This window comes from Anopheles bellator, chromosome 1 (genome assembly GCF_943735745.2).
Source record: "Anopheles bellator chromosome 1, idAnoBellAS_SP24_06.2, whole genome shotgun sequence".
NCBI classification, from domain to species: Eukaryota; Metazoa; Arthropoda; class Insecta; order Diptera; family Culicidae; genus Anopheles; species Anopheles bellator.
The window spans coordinates 43,459,860-43,479,417 of record NC_071285.1 but is presented as its reverse complement, the minus strand read 5'-3'; the positions used below and the strand labels follow the sequence as shown (position 1 = coordinate 43,479,417).

Sequence of the window (19,558 nt, the reverse complement as noted above, 5' to 3'; positions counted from 1 at the left end):
GTATAACGGTGGTCGTTTATTGGTCAAGATAGTCAAAATGAAAGTATACATTATTGAGCACGGGATTGAATTTTACCGTCCACGGAATGGTGGCCTTCCGATTCGGATACCGGCGTACCAGGTGTACACCCTGGCGCCAATTTGCGTTCCACCGAACGGGCTCCTCGGAGGACTCCTCTACCGGCACTAGTGGTCCGCTCGAGATGGTGGTTTTTGGGCTGTGACTACCGTCCAGGTGCCACTCAATCCATATAGCTATCCCATTCAGCCGTTCCGGATCGGCGATTACTAACTCACCCCGCTCCTTCTTTGTTTCCTCGAAATCGGTCCCAAAATTGATCTCCATCAGGCGACTCCGTCCGGCCAGTGCATAGGCTGGGTACTCCCACAGTGGCTGCGCTTCAACCGCTGTATCGGCGAAAGTCGAATGCTCCGCAATCATGTGATCCATTGGCGACAGATCAAATCCCTCACACGTTCCCAGTGGGGCATTTATTTTCTGCAGGTCCAAAAACTCCACCGGCAGCGCGTATAGTGTGCCCGAGGCTGGAATGATCGTAACAGTCGGCGATAATAGTGGTCGCAAGTTTTTTAGCAGATCACCGTAATGCAAATTGTCCCATGGTAGAATTGCTGAAGGGAAATGCGGTTCGCTGAACACGTGTGTCACCGCCGACGCCTCATTGGCTTCCAGCGAATCGGCCGAAGTGAGAAAGTGTACATTCTTTACACTATTATGCTCTACAAATGCCTCCATGCAGCGCCGTGAAATGGTATTCGGTTCGTACAGTAGCACCCGCTTAACACCCATCCGGGCGGCGGCCAATCCGAGCAAGGATCCTTCGCTCAGCACCAGCACAACCGAGTCGCTCGAAAAAACCCGTTCGAAGTAGTTGAGGTATCGTTTATTGCGCGTTCCGCAGTTCAGCTGGCCGATACGGGAACGCGATTGAGCAATGTGCCACCCGCAGGTGCAGTGCGGTGCACTGTTGGCCATTTTCTCGCCCACTTCAAACCACATTGAGTACTCGTCGTGATTCGAAAGAAGCGTAAACTGTTGTCCCATTAGAAGTGGACTTTTAACCGGCGGAACGAAATAAATGGCCTGCATCCAGTGGTCACGCCAGGGTATGACGTTGCTTGGTGGAACCCGCCGAATGCGACTCGTTTCGTTGCGGAGTCGGTCGTAATCAGGGTGCGACCAGTAAGGGGCACAGCTTAGCAATTCTTCGGCCGCGGCGTCCATCGTGAGCTCCCACCACATAAAGACGGCTTGTGGAAAGCCGGCATTGCGCGCGTGACAGACACTTTTCACAGTCCGCTGCAGCTTCAGTTCTTTTAGATTGGACCATTCAAACCTGAAAACCGGAACCGGTTCCGCGAGCACCCTGTAACTTCCCACGGGTAACTGACTTAGCTGCACATCGAAGACAGCGCTCGATCCGCGACAACCGATTACGTCCGGTGGAATGCGGAGTAAAATATCGCCATCAGCGTTAGAGAGAGTCTTCAGCTGCTGCCAGCCCAGTGCCAACGGACATTCAACCACTTGAGCGAATACCGTGGCCGTGTGCGGAATCGTAAGAACGTCTTCAGTTAGTAAGTGCGCCAGCGCGTGTCGATATGTGGCAAGGGCACCCTCGCCGATCAACTCCGTGTCGAACAATTCCGTCACCAGCACATTTGCACGACGGTCCATATCGCGGCCCGGACCAACTACTATCTTTGTCGATCGCTTCTTTAGCAACCGTACACGATCCAGAACACCGTTCGCCGCCAGCACCCGCTCGGCGCATTCGGCCATCGGGCGGAATGCTTCGCAGGCCACCACACTGTCAGCGCCAGCCCGAACGGCCATCATCGCTAGCAAACCGCTTCCCGTTCCAATGTCCAGCACGTGTGCCTCTCGGCCATTTTTGTGCAGTTTGGCTATCGTCAATTGAAGCGCGCGGTCATACTTCTCGTTACGCTCCCAATCGTGGCACATGTCGGCGAACGCGCTGCGTGCTATCTCTTGGCGCAAATCGAACCCATCGTCATCGGACAACACACTTTCTGCGTAGTTGTTGGCCATCCTCAGGCGAAGAAATGTATATTCCGCTCTCGATATCGTGAACCGGTCGAAAATGTGGTGTTTTGTTTACACTTTGTATTGCCGACCGAATGATGCTTGCTTGTGACAACCTCATTGACGCTCAAGGTTGCTAAGTCGGCGCGCTGTCATTCCGCGAATCCATATTTTCGCTATTGCGTGTGGTCTTCAACAAGGTTTGGTGGCTTTTGTGTGCTCAGCATATTACTGCGCGAAAGAGGCTCAAATTATGTCCAGTGGCGATATTACTCCAAAGGAAGCGATCGTAAGTAGTAGCGTAAGTGTGCTCTCGTCGAATAAGGTGCTTTTTGTAAATCCTAGCCCCGCATTAGTCATTGCACGTAACTATCTCCGGGATTGGGACCGAAATTGTTGCGATCGTGGCCATTAATCAATAAAATTTCCTGTGCATCCGGTGCGGGAAACTGCTGGAGAAGGTCCATCAAACGCCGTAACCTTATATCATGCTCTTCTGCCTCGTGCTCAATTTTGCCATTTTGAGGTTATTATTCCAAACCAAATCGACTTTTTCCGTATCACATTCAGCTTGCTGGGAGATGAACGAGCGCCATTTGCACACCATTGCGGTCCAATGAGCTAAAATATGGGGGTTTTGCTACGGAACCGGTGACCGTCGGAGTGGCATTCGGAACTGGTTCGTATGAAAGGCCGCCAGTGGTAAGATGCGTTTACATTCGTCTGGTGTGTGCGGAGCGCGTTTTGTGCTATCATTTTACGATGAAGCTTGTTACGCTGTGAACCCGATTATTAGCACGGACGGGTCGTCCCCTCTTGCGCCTTGCGTACGCGAAATCGTTAATGCAGAAACCGTACCTCTCACATTATTTAAGTCGAGCGGCGGCGTCGTTTTAATATTAACGACAAAATCAAAGAACTTGGAACGCTTCTGCCCAAAACCTTCGATGGTTCGAGCAACGAGCTGAACGGGAAGGATGGACGGGTCAACAAGGGAACCATCTTGAAGGGGACGGTTGATTATGTCAAGGAACTGAAGCTGGAAGTTAGTATGTTGAGGCACAATGACAGCGCACTGCGCAGCCAAAATGCCATGTTGCAAAAGAAGGTGACGGTAAGTTAAGAAATGTGGTGTACGCAACCCTCATGGGTTGGGCAGAAAAGTGTATGAACGATTAAGGTTAGGGTTAAGTTTATGAAATGCTACCTCCCCATGTACGAAGCAAATGTTTCTAACTACTCTTAAGCAGGTTTCCAGCAACTTGTGCATCGAGTCGCGTGAGTACAGTAAATGGCATGATCGTAACGGTTTGGGTCCTCATGCGACGCCGTGTTACAAAGTAGTCTTTAACGTCGTCACCGTTGCTTTCATTTGCAGCCCAAAGTTGAGCAACAACTTTCGCCCTCGAACAAGGGCATCGTACGGGTAAAGTTTTACCTGTACGTTGAAATGTGCGAAAATAATCTGCAGCTAGAAAATCACGTCAAGCGTCTTCAAAATCTACGCAAGGAATTGAGCTACATTAAGGACACCGACTGGCAGTACGATTCGATCGACAAGTTCCTGGGACACCATTAGCGTGGGACACCACCTTTTACGTTCGGAGTCCACAGCACGGAAGTTTGTTGACAGAAGATGTTTCGTTTGGGAAAGTGGGTTTTTCGGAAAGTCTCCCAAAGTTTGAGTACAGATCAAGATGCGTTGCGCGAAGAAATTCAAAGATTGCAACAAAGTCTGTTACAGCAGCAATCATTGGCGGCCCAAGAAAAGTTAGAAAACGACATGTTGACTAAGCAAAGAAAAAAAGAAGAAAATAAGGAGACGGATTGTTTCAAAAAAACTGGTTAGTAGATGCCATTGCGATGTTTGGTGGTTATGAATGCAACGTTTTCGTCTTTTCCCATACTGCAGGCACAGTTACCAGTGTACATCCGCAGAATTTCATCGTCGATGGAATTTACTACGTTCCGAAGCAGTTGCTTAAACAGGTACCTAGTGGTGTTCACGTTGAAGAGAATACGCGACTTGATCTGCTGGTTTATCAAAAACTTGATCCTACTACAAATGAGTGTTCGACGAAGGTGGTAAAAATTCTCGCCGTACACGAAGGTGACTGGGTGGTAGACGAAATGACCGAGGAAACCTCCATCATAAAGGTTAGTACTACATTTTTCTAATAGCATTGTGTTTCAACAACACCCCTCTTTTCTTATAACATGTCATGAATAGAGCGAAGCGTCTGTGGCACATGAGGACGGTGGACCTGTGTACTACGATCGAACCGAACGCCACGAACCAGGCAAAGTTATTAGCCAGGACCGCAACACAATCACGGTGGAAACCAACACAGATGATGCAATCATTGTTGAGCGCGACAAAACACACATCACGTTCGTTCCGGAAATCGGTGACTACGTAATCCTCTCCTGCGACGTCCAAGTAGACCGTCGTTATATCGATCTAAAGGGGGAAGTGTTGGACGTCAAGGCACTCAGACCATCTCGCATGATGTCCGGCACCGGGAACGTCGTAGTAGCCAACGGGAAGGCTGGTGAAGTACGTTCAAAGGACGAATACTTTTTTTACAACAATGCTTCGCTGGTCGCAAACTACACCCCGAAGGTTGGAGATACGGTGCAGTATCAGGCTGTAGAGAATCAATCTGTAGCACGTCGGTGCATCAGCGTGAAGCTTGTTGGTGTATCCCTTCAACGCCAAAACGATGCGAGGGCAGGTGATCAAAAAAAGGTCACTCCATTACCTCAGCCTAAGCGTCCTACCAGTGATCTGTACGAAGACAAACACGGTTTGCGCTTGATTGGTGAGTTTGAGGTCGAATTCAAAGACATTGATGAGATGATCGTGCGAACGGTAACGATTCGGAATGAGTCTGACAAAAAGCACAAGATAGAGAAACTTATGCTGCCATTAAACACGTCACAGCTTCGCTTAGTCGAACCGTACACTCACAGCCTTATTTGGCTGTTTCCTGGCGAAACGGCCGAGTATCGCTTTGAAATCACCGGCAACCATTACGGGCGTAGCCAGGAAAAGTGTGTGTGGTGTTTCGGCGGCGGTTTCCGCATTGGAAGATCGTTCCTCATACGCGTCAGCGATGAGGACATGATTCCTTCGGAGATTCCAAACGTCCCTCGTACGGACAGCTTTTTTAAGCGCAAGCTCGCCGCTTTTAACAGTTCGCAAAGGAAGGCGACCCAGATCATACCCGGAAGAAAGATAACCAAAACACCCAACTTTGTAGCGAGGCAAATTCCTCACTTTGAGGTGCCGTTTGAGTTGTTCGAACTGGTTGCTGGGACAGAACAAGATTCGGAAATTAGGGACAGCCTCAACGAGCCACCATACAACATGAAAGATGCACTAGGACCGGCCAACTATCGGCGACAGTTCCACACGTTCCTGTACCTCGAAGAGATTCACCAACGAATCGAGTTCCGGAAATATGACCAGGAGAAGGCTACGTTTGCACGCCACGAGCAGTTTTTAACTCTGTCCGTGCCGGGTGTTCACGAGTCACGGCACTCGTTGATTGTTGGCAACGTGGCATACGCGAAGGCACCGGAAGGCAGGATCAGCAGCGATCAAAGCGTTTTTCAAGGCGTCATACACAAAGTGTCGCGGGATAAAGTTTACTTGTTGTTCAACACCGCATTTCATCAGAACTATAACGGGGAATCTTATCAGGTTCATTTTGATTTTGGGCGAGGAGTGTTCCGTAAGCAGCACCATGCACTGGAGGAGATAACAAAGGTGATGGGATCCGATTACTTGTTCCCACAGCGTATCCAGTTTAACGAACCGAAGCTGGATGTGCATCTGAACGAGAGAGAAGAATTGGTGTTAATGGACGGCGATGATGAGGGGATACTTCGATGGTACAACGACAACTTGAACGTATACCAGAAGGCGGCCATTGTGAACGTGTTGCGTTCCGAAGCTCGCCCTTTTCCATATATTATTTTTGGACCTCCCGGAACGGGTAAAACGCTCACGACAGTTGAACTTATTTGTCAGCTAGTGGCAAACATGAAGGACTGCAGAATAATCGTCACCACACCTTCCAACAGTGCGGCATATCTAATTACGCAACGCCTTGCACAAACCGGTTTGCTGGAGCCAGGAGAATTCGTACGGCTCGTCAGCAACACTCAGGTAGAACGGGAACAAATTCCTCCCGACCTTGCCGGCTACTGCGCCACGGTAAGCATCAGTGACGAGAAAAATGCCGTAGGAGAGGACATAATCACCACCGCGAGTGGATTGCGCATGAAGCTGCAGGCGAAGCACATCGGTTGCAATCGCGTAACGATCAGCACCTGCAACTGCATCGGTACCCTGCTAAACCTACGCTTTCCCCCGAACCACTTTACGCACATTATCGTCGACGAGGCGGGCCAGTGTCTCGAACCGGAATCGCTCATCCCGATCTGTTTGAGCAGCCGCACCGGCACTGTGGTACTGGTTGGCGATCCCCAGCAGCTCGGGGCCGTCACCATGAATCGATATGCTAAAGACCACTTCGGTACATCGCTCGTGGAGCGATTGCTGCAGTCCACGCCAATGTACGCTGTAGATAAGCTCCGGTTTCCCGAGGCGGACGGTTATGATCCGCGGCTGGTGAGCAAATTGCGCATCAACTATCGCTCAATTCCGTCAGTGCTGTCCGTATACAATGATTTATTCTACGGTGGGAAGCTGATTCCCTTTCACTCGGAGAACACTGCTTCGGACACGAAGCTGCTGGGCATCCTGCACCGCCTCTTGGAAGTGAAGCGTGAAACGCCCGACTGCGGAGTATTTTTCCACGGTGTCGACGGACTCAACCTACAGTCAAGTGACAGCCCCTCGTGGTTTAATCCATCGGAAGCGAAGACTGTGTTCAGGATGGTAGTGAATCTGTTCCGCAAGGGTTATGGACACCAAGATATCGGGATCATTACGCCGTACACGATGCAGATAACTTCTATCCTGCACATTTTTAGTGCAGCCCAATTTAACGAAACACCGAAAGTCGGCACTGTCGAAGAATTTCAGGGTCAGGAGCGTAACATTATTATTGTGTCCACGGTTCGCTCATCATCAATCTATATGGAGCGGGATAAGAGGGCAGCACTAGGCTTCGTGGCGAACGAAAAACGAATCAACGTGGCTATCTCACGTGCCAAGGTCGCCTTGATTGTTGTCGGCAATCCGAAGCTGTTGTGCCTTGACCCGATTTGGAAGCAGATCTTGGATCGTGCCATCAACAACGGAACCTATGTCGGAATTGCGTGCAAGGAAACCACTAAGTGGAAAGACAAAGTTCTTACAACAGACGATCTGTAGGAACGATAAAACATATTTTTTTAAAACGAAACGTACTGTGAATTTTTTTGCAGTTTATTAATATTTCCACTCAAGTATGAAATAAAACATGTTTTGTACCAAATGCGTACCATCGAACAAAATTAGGTTGGTTGGTTTTTCCCATTGCTCTTTTCACTGTATTGCATTGTGTGATTTGAAGCTGGGGCGTATGCAGGCAATCGAAAGCTATATCACCCACACTCACCGAATTGGCTGAATTTCGTTTCTTCAATGAACAGGCGTCAATATCATAAGGGTCGCGCGATGCAACGAGAAATGGTGTTGCCATACTGATATCGCTGCGCTCCGTCAATCGTGAGTATAAATCAATATTGGAAAACCAGATTCCTTGCCAAATCATCAGTCAGCCGTGCTGCAGGAGTGTTCCAATGTCGAGCATCGAAATTCGGACATGTGACTTTTATGATATTTTTGTCGCTAATGGAAACACATTGCATTCCACTCATAGCGCATGCATGCAGTTTGTACACAAAATATATTCCAATTTAACCTTCGGGCGGCCCATTCAGCTGTGATCCTACTTTGCTGGGCTTCTCCTTGACTGACGGTGGGAGGCGTTTATGTTACCTAAATGTTGATTCATCCCAAGGTGAACCGGGATTCCGTCTATCGATGGTTACGGATTTTGTGCAGTTTTACAGGAGAGGCGCTAAATGCTATCTATATACAGCAGGGGTGGCGCCGGCTGGCTACAAACTTCTCACTTCGTGCGGTTTCTGGCCGTTACTTTTTGGTTTAATTTTTGTTGCTGTTTTGATTTTTGGTTTTTAGTACAGACACATCGCGAACAGTCTGCAATTGTTTTAATAAATAAACAAAGTTGATAATATACACGCGGTAATAGTCAAAGAAAAGCACATTTCTGAGGACGATCGAAGCAACTTCTTAGCTCGCGGTAGCCTATTTGCTTTTTCAATTTATGCTGCCAAGATTCGTGGATCTTCCTATCCAAGCTAGCTGAGTTGTCGCCTAGCTCTCTATATGTTGATTTCTCTATTTCTCTCACTCACTGCCGCTGTATGCTTTCGTCCTCTTGAGCGATAATATTCGTTGATTGTGTACATCTCCATCTCACTGTTTGCATACTATAATCTCGTTAAATTGCAAATGGCGTCTCTCAGCTGTCCAAAGTGCCCGGAAGTGACGATTGGAAGGACGTTTCAAGGAAGACGTTCACGAAACACATGCCTCCGTTACACCTGCACCTCTCAGCAATAGCTTCCGATGTAGCTGATCGAGGGCACTTTGGCTGCAAAGTCCGGCAGCGATACGGGCCGCCAGTACCACCAGTTGTAGATTACTACAAAAATAATAAAGGAAGCAAACGTTAGACAATCGTTGGACGGCACTATCCTCGGTTCCACTCCCGTAGCTTACATCCATAGTGCGGTGGTAGTCGCACGGAAAGTGTCCTGCAGCGGTGGCGACATTCATGCGTTGGCCGCAACAGAAACATTCTGCTTCCGCTGCCCTGAATGACAAACATATTGGCACATTCCGCATCCGGGATGCTGTACAATGGAGCTTCCGGTGTGTCGATCAACAGAAAGCGCTCCAAACTGACACCCGTCGCAGGCAGCCGGGCCGGACGTGGAAACAAACGACGCAGCAATCGAGCTGGTTCCATTCGATTGCAGCGCCACACGGTATGGCTTTCGGGCGGTGAACGGCCGGTACCAGCGTGCCCGGTCACATTGGCAAACACCCGGAAAAGATCGTCCAGGTTACGGACCGACGCATCGGTCGACTGCAGCTTGTACGCATCCTTCGCAAACACCGAGCGATGCCGCTCGTACAGTGCCTGCACCGTGGAGAGATCGACCAACTCTTTCTGGCTGCGGAAGATGTACGGAAAATGGACACCCAACGACGGATCGAGCCCGGACGAGTCGAAGTCGAGTACGTTCGTGACGTCCGCACACGGGTCACAGTTTAGATTTTCTACTTGAAAGTACGGATTGGTCAGGAGGCAGCTCTCGTCGTAGTACTCGCTGAGTGCCGGATAGCTTGTGATGATCGGGACGGTCGCCTTTCGCCAGAAACGCATTCCAGGGTAGATGAAAGTTTGAATATGGCGTAAAACAACGGTCGACACTTCGTGCTTGTAGGAGAACACAACGAACACGGTCAGCAAAAGAAAGATAAAGTTGATGATCTTCTTTTTCCGCTCGATCACCGTCTTGAGCAGGATTCGGCTCGTGTGCTTGTCGAAGATGTAATTAATGATGTTGTTGTTGTGGAAGTAGTGCCGGATCAGGTAGTTGTTGAACTCGCCCTCACTAATCTGACCCTGCCGCGCCGCCAGCTCCCGCAGACGGTTCAGGTTTTCCACATACTTCCGTATGATTTCATTCTTGTCCCGCAGCTCGCCAAAGTTCATCTCCAACTCACCCATTGCGAATGCCAGCTCCGTAACTTCGCAAACTGTGCGTACTACGCACTGAAAGTGCCAAAGACACGCCGATTGGGCGGCGAGGTCCACCGTAAAAGCGATTCACATCAGGCGATGTTTTCGGTGCAATCAGGATGCGGATTATTTTTAGCACACGGGCGCGTCATCCAGGCGTTGCTCCCGTCCTCCACTTCTTCTCTTTGCTTTTGAGTCTTGGACATTCGCAAAACTGCAGTTTGTACGGTCAAGGTGAAAGACGCGTTGCTATTTCCGTTCTGGTTTTTTCTGCATTTGATCACATAAGGTTTACGCACTAACCGCCGTGCCCGCTTCGGGAAACAATAGACACGTCCGCCTAGACACGACTGCGTTTCATTTCACAGAATCGATTATAAACAAACACCGTGCGCAACTTTGTCATGTTTTTCTCGCGTACACCGTACGCAACGTAAAAACGACGCGAGTGCCCGTGACTTCGTGTGTATTGGGTATTTTCGGTTGTTCCACACGGTGTACATTGGTATTTGGGTCGCGATGGCCTGACATCGAAGGCGGAACTGTCATTGGTTGCTCATTCTTCTTCAATTTGAAATGCTCGTTTTTTACTAATCTAATCGGAAATTCTTGAACGTTGGACTCAAATATCGTTGTAATATCTCTCTCCCGGCTAAGAGCCATTTTTATCCTTTATTCGACGAGCAGCTATGTGGTTTTCGATCATGTATATTCGAAAAGATACACATTCTCTTTGCTAGCATTGTGATTGTTTCCATAAATTGGAAAATGTATTACTGTAAATATAATTGTGTTCTCATCGATAATAAGTACAAAATAAAAATAAGGAAATCACTAAGCTTTCTACAATGCTTTCTGTCTTTCGTCTCTTATTTATTTTTACCCAAGCGATTGCATTTCGGCATTTATACTTACTCCGAATTCGTCTTTTTCTGCTCCATTTTACCTAATGTGTTTCTCCAACGTTCTTTTTTAATCGTACGTTTTGATTTCGTTGGTTCGCTTTCATTAGTTTCTCCTTGTTCTAGTACATTTGCCGTTTCCGAAGTATCTGCACCCGGTATAGCCGCATTCTCGGTCGTCTCGTGCTTTCGTTTGCGATTCTTTTTCTGCTCGGCGCGGATTTCAATGGCCTCGTTGGTCCAGCTTTTCGGCAAGTGTTTTAACGCTTTGATAACCTCAGATGATTGGCTGGATGAATCGATGTGGACTCGATCTTTTAATTTGCTCAGCAGATTTACATGTGTCTACGAAGAAAGAAAGGATCGTTAAAGAGGCATTGCGTTCCCCTGCATCGACATGGAAAGTGTAGTCGTTCAGCTAACCAGACTAGCGATGGTCAATCCGTTGCGTATCTTGGTGATGATTTGCTTCTCTAGCTCCAATGCATCCCGAAGATCGCTTAGTGCGACCGAGTACTTCCCGGCGTATTCCTCTTCAATCGAGGACTGAATCTCGACCGTTTCAAGTTCTTCCTTGCCAGCATCCGTCAGCATGGTCTGCAACGAAGAAAACAAGAGAAACTCTTTTCGTTCGTAACAATCCTCTGTGCAGAGTCACGCTCGGACGACTTACTTTGAATTTCTTTTTCTCTTCATCGATCAGCAGTGTGATCGAGGTGCCGCGATTACCAGCACGCGCTGTACGTCCGATCCGATGGATGTACGTGCTAATGTGTCGCGGCATGTCGTATGATACGACGATTTCAATATCGTCAATGTCGAAACCGCGAGCCAGCGCATCCGTGCAAATGATACCATTCACCTTTCCCAAACTAAAACGATGCAAAACGGAGCGTCTCGCGGCTGGGCTCAACGAAGACGACCACTCTTCGATCACCATATCGGAGCCGAATAGTCGCTGCAATACGAACGATAGCCGGTGCGAAGCATCAATGTTGTTAGTAAAGACCAAAAACTTCCGGTAACCCGCCTGACGGATGAGGGCAAACAGCGTAAGAGGTTTAATGCGGAACTGTGTATAGCAAACCAATTCTCGCAACTCCGCCGGTGTGGTGTACTGTCCAATAAATTTGCCGCGTCGTAGGAGTGCGTTTTGGGCCCCGAATTTATCACTACTGCCCGTCGGAGCGGTGGTCCGTTCGACTGAATCACGTACCGCGGTAAACAGTTTCGGGTGAAAAAGCTTGAAAGTTTGCAGCTTTTCCGGATCACGACTAAGGGTAGCCGAGAAGAGCAACTTGTGTGGTTGCCGAGGGCGATCGAAAAGCTCGGTCTGCGACAGCTGTCCAACGGTGCGGCCCAACAAATAGTCGTCCGATTCTTGTTTTACGTGTTTGTTCAAATGATAAAGCCAATCGTTCTGGATCTGATTCATCACCCGATCCGCTTCATCGATGACCAGAAAGCGCAAATGACACAGAGTAAAGCCGGCTGTTGAGTGTAAGTGTTCCACCAAGCGTCCGGCCGTCGTTACGACAATATCCGTCTTCTGAACAAACTGACCGTGCAATGAGTAGACCAGTTTGGCCTGTTCTTGCTGGAAGGATTGCTTTCGCGAAAGCACTATCGGCGTGATCTTCGTGCCTTGGCACAATTTTGCGAACACACCATACACCTGCTCGGCCAGCTCCTGCACTGGCAGGATAATAAGCGCACGAACGGCTGGGGAAACTCGTCGCAGCAATAGCTGTACAATTGGAACAGCAAAGGCTAACGTTTTGCCACTGCCGGTAGGTGAGGAAATGCAAACATCTCTAGGCCAGAAAGGCGCCGGTTTTGCGTGCGCTCCCAGAATCCAGGGAATCACTTTCTGCTGCACTGGAAACAGTCGCTCATAGCCCATCGTTTTCAGATTGCTACGCAATGCTGCATCCAGGTAGGACGCCTTTTTTATGGAAGGACCTTTCCCCGACAAATCACTGTCGATGACGGTTGGATGGGAAAGCCACGGTGGCAGCACTTCGTCGGTTTTCTTTAGGCGGTGCAACTTATCACCGCCCAGCACGATAAAGTCCTCCAGCTGCGAGGCCTTGTTTTCTTCCGCTTGCTGCTCTGGTTCGGTCTGATCTTCCACGTGATTGTCGTCTGTACCGGTGTCTTGTTCGTTTGCAGTTCCCTCGACAGGAAGATGGTCAACATCTTCATTTCCTTCGGAGGGATGTGGTGTCACATTAGCGTTGGTCGGTTCATAGGTCGAGGCTTCGTTAGCAACCGATGCTCCAGCGGTCGTTGCTTCTGGTGCAGCATCCTCACACACCACAGGCTGTACCTTTGACGCTCTTCGTTTGGCCTTTTTTTCCTTGCGGGCCTGCAGCTGCTGCAGGATTAGTTCCTCTTGAAGTTTTTCGTCCTCCGCTTTCAACTTCGTTTCGTCATACCTACAGTACAGCACAGTAGTGAATATCTAGTAAATGCATTAATAAAGGAGATTTTTTCCGTAAATTACCGTTTCACTGTGAAGAGTTCCATCGCACAAGCGAGCACGTTGAATTAGCGTTGCGATTGTTTGACAGCCACGTGCGTTTGTTTACTGTTTGGGTCAAGTGGTGTAATTGCTGTGGATGACAGAAGAAAGGTTCAAAAACGGTTTTGCAGTGGAGTTGCTGGTTATCTAGTTTTGTGCAAAACGGTAATACACGTAATTACTTTCGCAGGCCAATGGTTTTAGTGATCAACGATGAACTTGTGTTATCTTTTTCTGTAAACTGCAGCCCATGCACTTTTGGAAACGCAGTAATTCACCACTTTTCATCGGTTGACAGTTCTGGGCGCCCTAAAAGTGAGGTTAGGGATGTGGAACGTCAAAAAAGTTCGCTCGGGCTGGTCTCTCTGGTGCAGGAGAAGAAAGTGTGCAGAATCGGATACATAGTCGGTAGCGGACTGTTGGTCGTGATCTAAGTTTCGTTTAAAACCACGGCCACGACAACGGGGCTCACGGATCACGGATTCCGTTGAGGCAGATAGCGAGACATCTCCAGCGTAGACGCTCCGTAGAACGCTTGCAAACCCATACCCCAGTTTCCAAAACACGGTTTCGAGGCCACAGGAAGTCGTAAAAATTTGGAATCAAGAGAAAAGCGCGATGGAACAAATAATAAGAAATCTCCTGGTGGCGGACAATGATCTCATCCAGCAGGTGAGTAACCGTTCCCGTTTCGATGGGGTGATTCACGAACCGCGCGATGCACGAGACGGAAACGGCTTCCAGAGAGGCTGGTTAATTCAATTTCCTGTACACAAGCGAAAACTTCCGGATCGATCCCCAGTGCACACGAAGCCAACTCTGCTGGTTTTTTCCGTATCCAACATTGCGAAGGAATTATTTAAAGTTTTTAACTATACCGACTACTTACACTCTCTTCGTATTTTTTCCACACGAATCCGGCAACACCAGGCTTCGGCGGATTTGAAAGAAGCTTTCAAAAAGCCGGAAACGATTCCGCAACTTTGCGAAATCTGCGTCACTAATAAGGATCCACAGGTGCGGCAGTATGCCGCAATGCTGCTCAAGAAGCATTTGGGGAAGCTGCGTGCGTGGCGAGAGATCCCTACTGAAACGCAGGCCCTAATCAAGAAGGGCATGATGGAGGCCATTGTGAACGAGTCGGAAAAGTCGGTCCGTAATGCCATTACCTGTTTTGTGGGTGTGCTGGTGAAACACGAGGCCGACAAAGACGACGGCTGGATGGCGGAAGTGTTGGAGTTTATCTTCGTCGGCACGAGTTCGAGCGATCCGAAGATGAGCGAGCTGGCCTCGTCCGTGTTTGCCACGCTCACCGACGTGGCCCCGGATCAGTTCGTACCGCACATGGACACCGTGTGTCGGCTGTTCTCCTCGGCCCTCGTTGCGATGGAGGCGAGTGGTAACATGGCCACACCGGTCATGTACAATGTACTGCTCGGCATGTCACACCTCGTGCTATACATTGCTGGTCGCGAGGAGGTGGAACGCACGTACGAGGAATCGATACCGTACGTGGTGCGCGCATTGGCCGCGTTTGCTGAGCATGATTCGTTCCAGTTTATCGAAGCGTTCGATCTACTGGAGAACTTGGCGGATGAATCGCCCCGCACGCTGACCACGCACCTGAAGCTGTTGATCGACTTTTGCTTGCAGCTGTCCGCTAACACACAGCTCGAAGATTCGGTGCGCGTGAAAACGATCACGTACGTCGGTTGGCTGGTGCGGTTGAAGAAAAAGATGATCATCAAGCAGAAACTGGTGGAACCGATCGTGGTGGCACTGTTCCGTTTGATGAGTGTGGCACCGGATGTCGAAGATGAAGATGAGGAGTATTTTGGTAGCAACGAGGTGTCGACACCCAGCACTTGTGCGACGCAATCGTTAGACGTGCTGGCGTTGCACATCCCCCCGAAGCAGCTGATTCCGCCACTTATGGCCTTGCTTGATCCAGCATTGAGTGGAACGGATCCGCTCGCAAAGAAGGCCGCCTATCTTTCGATTGCGGTCATTGCCGAAGGTTGCTCGGAGCACATCTGCAGCAAATATTTACGTGTTTTGCTGGACGTGATCAAGAACGGCATTACTGACCCGAACGTGATGATTCGCAACGCGGCCTTGTTTGCGCTCGGGCAGTTCTCCGAGCACCTGCAGCCGGAGATTTCGCAGCACGCCGAAGAGATACTGCCGATACTGTTCGAGTTTTTGCAGCAACTGTGCCTTCAGATACGTTCCGGTGGGAAGGAGCCACAGCATATCGATCGCGTGTTTTACGCGCTCGAAACTTTCTGTGAGAATCTCGAGGAACAACTGATACCTCACCTGCCGGTACTGATGGAACGGCTGTTTGAGTCGCTCGACACGCGCAACACCGTCCACCTTCGGGAGCTTTCGCTGACGGCGATCGCTGCCACGGCGAACGCGGCCAAAGAAAACATGCTACCGTACTTTCCGCGGCTTATCGACTGCCTCAAGTTGTATCTAGTGAAATCGGACGACGAGGACATTTGCACACTACGCCCGCAAGCGATCGACACGTTTGCGGCACTCGTCCGCACCATCGGGAAAGATAACTTTTTGCCTCTGGCCGTCGATACGCTTAATCTGGGCCTGACGATGCTGGACGGGTGCAGTGATCCGGATTTGCGGCGCAGTTGCTACAATCTGTTCGCCTCGATGGCATCGTCGGTGAAGGAAGATATGGCGGGGTCGTTGACGAAGATCGTCGAAGCGATGCTGGAGAGTGTTCGCAGCACAGAAGGCATCGTGCCAACGTTCAAGGACGGAGGCGACGACCTGCTTCTGCCGAATGGGGCATCCGGTGCGAACGGAGATGATGACGATGATCAGGAGTACGACATCGAAAATTCAACAGAAGGAGGCGATGAGGAGGAGGATGACGACATTGCCGGGTATAGTATCGAAAATGCGTACATGGACGAAAAGGAGGAAGCAATTCTGGCGCTAATGGAGTTCGCCGAGCATACGGGACCCGCCTTTGCCCCATTCATCCAGACCGCTTTCGAGGAGATCTACAAGTTGATCAATTACCCGAATGAGGACATCCGGAAGGCTTCGATCGATGCCGTGAAGCAATTCGTGATTGCGTTACACCAGCTTGGCAACACTGAGGGCGTTAATCAGACTATCCTGATTCTAATTCCGAAGCTAAGCGAAATCATCCGCACGGATGAGGAGCGCACGGTGGTGATGTCGGCATTGGATGCATTCAACGATATTCTGGAGGAGGTCGGAGCGGCTACCTTTACGGCCGATGGCCAGAAAGATGCCGTATTTAACTGCATCGTCGACGTTCTGAACGGAAAGGTCGCGTGCCAGTTCGACGAACCCGTCGACGAGGAGCAGGAAGAGAGTGAATACGACGAAGCGATCTTGGAGTCGGCCGGTGATATTCTGCCAAAGTTTGGTCGCGCCTTGCCACCGGAAGAGTTTGCCGTGTACTTTGGTCGCGTGTGGCCATACTTTATGCAGAAAATTGTAAGTTCGGTCGCCAATAGATGATGGGATTTTGACGGAAGCTTCCGGATTTATGGTAGTATCGAATTTTTCCCGTGGTTGCAGGAAAAATCAAAACAAAAAGACGAAACATCTGACTCACAGCGTGCCTTCGCCATCGGTGTGCTGGCCGAGTGCTTCCAGGGTCTCAAGGAGTACACGCGCAACTGGTTCGACGCTCTGCTACCGATCTTCTTGTCCTGCGTGCAGGATCGCAACAATGACGTGCGGAGTAACACAGTGTACGGACTGGGTGAGATGGTTCTGCATGGTAATGAGTGCACCTTTGGGTAAGTATTACACATTCCGTGAGCTTCATTGTGTTTTTACTCAAAAGAGCTTAATAGTGCCTTGTTTCATCAAACAATTTTGGTTTTTCGCACGTTTCTGTTAATCTACAGGCATTACCCACAAATTATGGCCGCTCTGTCCCAGCTCGTTTCGAAAGAACAACATGCCGGCACCCTGGACAATCTGTGCGGGGCGCTTGCACGACTCATCACTACCAATTGTAGTTTGGTTCCGCTGAAAAATGTACGTCAATAACAAACGATGATTGGTTTTCTGAAAGGAGGAAATATGTTGCCATGCGAATTGGGTAAATCGTTTTTTTCTCATGAGCCCTAATGTTCTGTTTAAGGTTCTCCCGGTATTTGTGCAGTACCTGCCATTGCGAGAAGATTTTACTGAAAATCTGGCCGTCTTCCGGTCGCTAGATTTGCTCTACCGTCAGGGTGACGAGAACCTGATACCGCTGTTGAGTCGCGTCCTAATCGTCGGGCTGCAGGTCCTGTACAAGAAGGAACACCACAACGAGGGTAAGAAGCTAGCACTGATCTCACCCCCAGGTACCTGAACAAATATCTGTTTGTTTTCCTTTCGACCACAGAAAGTCGCGAACTGGTACTTAATCTGGTGAAGCAGATTAGCAAAGATTTCCCGGACAAGTTCAGCGAGGTGGTACGTAGCGACGCCGAGATTGCAGGCTTCGTGCAAACGTTGATGCTGCAGTAGAAATTAGCGAAGGCCCATTTCGTGCGCAAATTGTTTGTATCGTACATCAATCCATATCTGCTGTATAATACATGCATGAAACGGGACAGCGCTAAGTGAAGCGATAAAGGAATAGACGCGGAACCTTTGCGAAGGGAAACGAAACCAACGAACGGAATTCGACGAAGGACTCACAAGCTCAGCATAGCTGAAAGTGTAAAGTAGCAACAGAAGAAAGATAGCAAATGCGGAAAAGATGTGTAGCTAGCAGAGAAAGTTAATGTGTGGAACCGGTTCATGATTGGATTCATTGCGACCCGCGAACTACCACCACCAAATTGGTTTTACCCGCCGCGGACGATAGCGATCAGTAGACAAAGTGTTCACGTTTGTTGTTATTGTCATAATGTCATCACAGAAACCGATCCACCCGTTTGCTCACCGGCCACAAATACCGTGTTGCAACGTGTTATACTCTACACCTCTTTCGATATGTTATGATAACCGAAATTTAAAAGTGATTGATACCGCCGTAAAGCAGTCCGGCACACTCTCTAGAAGTAGATGGATGCTCCAGTCCGGTTCCCAACAACCGTTGTTGGATGTACTATTTTACAATTACTATAAATACATACAAAACTCTCGCCGTTTCACAGTGCTACACTTATCAACTAATCAACCACATTGTCCCTTCGCGATCGACTTTAGTTACTCGTTTTCAGTTTGGTTGAACAAAACCGGATGTCGTAGGGTTCCTGGACGATAACCGCAAGGCCATGCCTTTCACTGTTCACTGTGTATCGTATGAATCAGTTAGTTATAGTGCCAAAAAGGAAAACAATAGCAACGATGCGTTTTGAACAATAGGGAAGCTTCCTGTTAAAAACAGGTTTGGCTCAAATGCTTTGTTCCGTTACATTCTGTGCTGGGCCGCAGGTATGAGATTTTTTTCGTTCCTTGCACATCATTAGCGTTATAATTTATTTCTATTATCCGCGTGTGGGAGTGCACATGTACATGTACGTATCGTCTGTGAAAGGAAGTTTCTTATGATTGGAGCTTATATTAAAATTTTATTATAAAACCCAACCCTAGTTTTGTTTGAAAACTATAGATTTATTTTGTTTCCAAAAACAGAACATGTTTCGAACCTTCCGTTGACGATCGAGAAAAGGAGAAAACACGAACACTTCACAAAGTCGCATTTATTATACATCCATGATCCGTGGCTTTTATAGTGGGTTAAAAAGTGCAGGTCGTAAAGATGTGTAGAAAATGTAGAAGCAAAGCCCTCCTAGATGCGATTTCTCTTCATACTGTAAGCGCAAACAAATCGCCGAATTTATAATGCCACTTTGCAATGGTACCAGAGTAAGCAATGATGGAACAGCATCGTAGCAATACCATTCGCCGGCAGCAAACCTGTAGTCACCCATCGACCTAGTCAACGCAAAAAAAGAAGTCATGCTCAAAGAAAGTCTATGTAATTATCGTTGGCTTGGCGGTGGAACAGATTTCAACCACGTGTTGCCGACGCAACCACTAAATGCGACCGTTATATGGCGCCGTTAGGTACACTGATAAGTGTTTAACATTTTATTATATTCACTACTAATATTATTTACAACCACTTACTGTTCACAACTGTGCACAAAGTGAACGTGATAGTGTATGTGGAATTTTATGTGCTTTTTTTTGCTACTTTCACGATGACAATACATATCGAAGGTGTTCGATGTACACTATGGCGGGCAGTGCCGTT

The 19,558-nt window shown here is 48.7% G+C and overlaps 5 protein-coding genes across 5 annotated transcripts; 2 read left to right on the top strand and 3 right to left on the bottom strand.

Moving 5' to 3' along the window:
• Positions 1–16: 16 nt before the first annotated feature.
• LOC131216360 (protein arginine N-methyltransferase 7) lies at positions 17–2,107 on the bottom strand. Its single transcript, XM_058210830.1, has one exon. The coding sequence runs from the start codon at positions 2,072–2,074 to the stop codon at positions 17–19; it is 2,058 nt and encodes a 685-aa protein (XP_058066813.1). The 5' UTR covers positions 2,075–2,107.
• A 1,553-nt stretch (positions 2,108–3,660) lies between these two features.
• On the top strand, positions 3,661–7,527 carry LOC131206314 (probable RNA helicase armi). The gene is made up of 3 exons (XM_058198829.1): positions 3,661–3,912; positions 3,981–4,225; positions 4,299–7,527. Exons 1-3 carry the CDS (start codon positions 3,705–3,707, stop codon positions 7,413–7,415), a joined length of 3,570 nt encoding a protein of 1,189 aa, XP_058054812.1. The 5' UTR covers positions 3,661–3,704; the 3' UTR covers positions 7,416–7,527.
• LOC131206315 (uncharacterized) lies at positions 7,457–10,234 on the bottom strand. Its single transcript, XM_058198830.1, has 2 exons — positions 8,835–10,234; positions 7,457–8,757 (listed from the first exon to the last, which is right to left on the bottom strand). Exons 1-2 carry the CDS (start codon positions 9,850–9,852, stop codon positions 8,666–8,668), a joined length of 1,110 nt encoding a protein of 369 aa, XP_058054813.1. The 5' UTR covers positions 9,853–10,234; the 3' UTR covers positions 7,457–8,665.
• Positions 10,235–10,775: 541 nt separating this feature from the next.
• LOC131215663 (probable ATP-dependent RNA helicase Dbp73D) lies at positions 10,776–13,304 on the bottom strand. The gene is made up of 4 exons (XM_058210054.1): positions 13,273–13,304; positions 11,440–13,204; positions 11,190–11,363; positions 10,776–11,111 (listed from the first exon to the last, which is right to left on the bottom strand). Exons 1-4 carry the CDS (start codon positions 13,293–13,295, stop codon positions 10,776–10,778), a joined length of 2,298 nt encoding a protein of 765 aa, XP_058066037.1. The 5' UTR covers positions 13,296–13,304.
• Positions 13,305–13,698: 394 nt separating this feature from the next.
• LOC131206570 (importin-4-like) lies at positions 13,699–19,549 on the top strand. The gene is made up of 6 exons (XM_058199172.1): positions 13,699–13,962; positions 14,221–16,785; positions 16,870–17,093; positions 17,205–17,337; positions 17,444–17,621; positions 17,693–19,549. Exons 1-6 carry the CDS (start codon positions 13,909–13,911, stop codon positions 17,815–17,817), a joined length of 3,279 nt encoding a protein of 1,092 aa, XP_058055155.1. The 5' UTR covers positions 13,699–13,908; the 3' UTR covers positions 17,818–19,549.
• Positions 19,550–19,558: the final 9 nt, after the last annotated feature.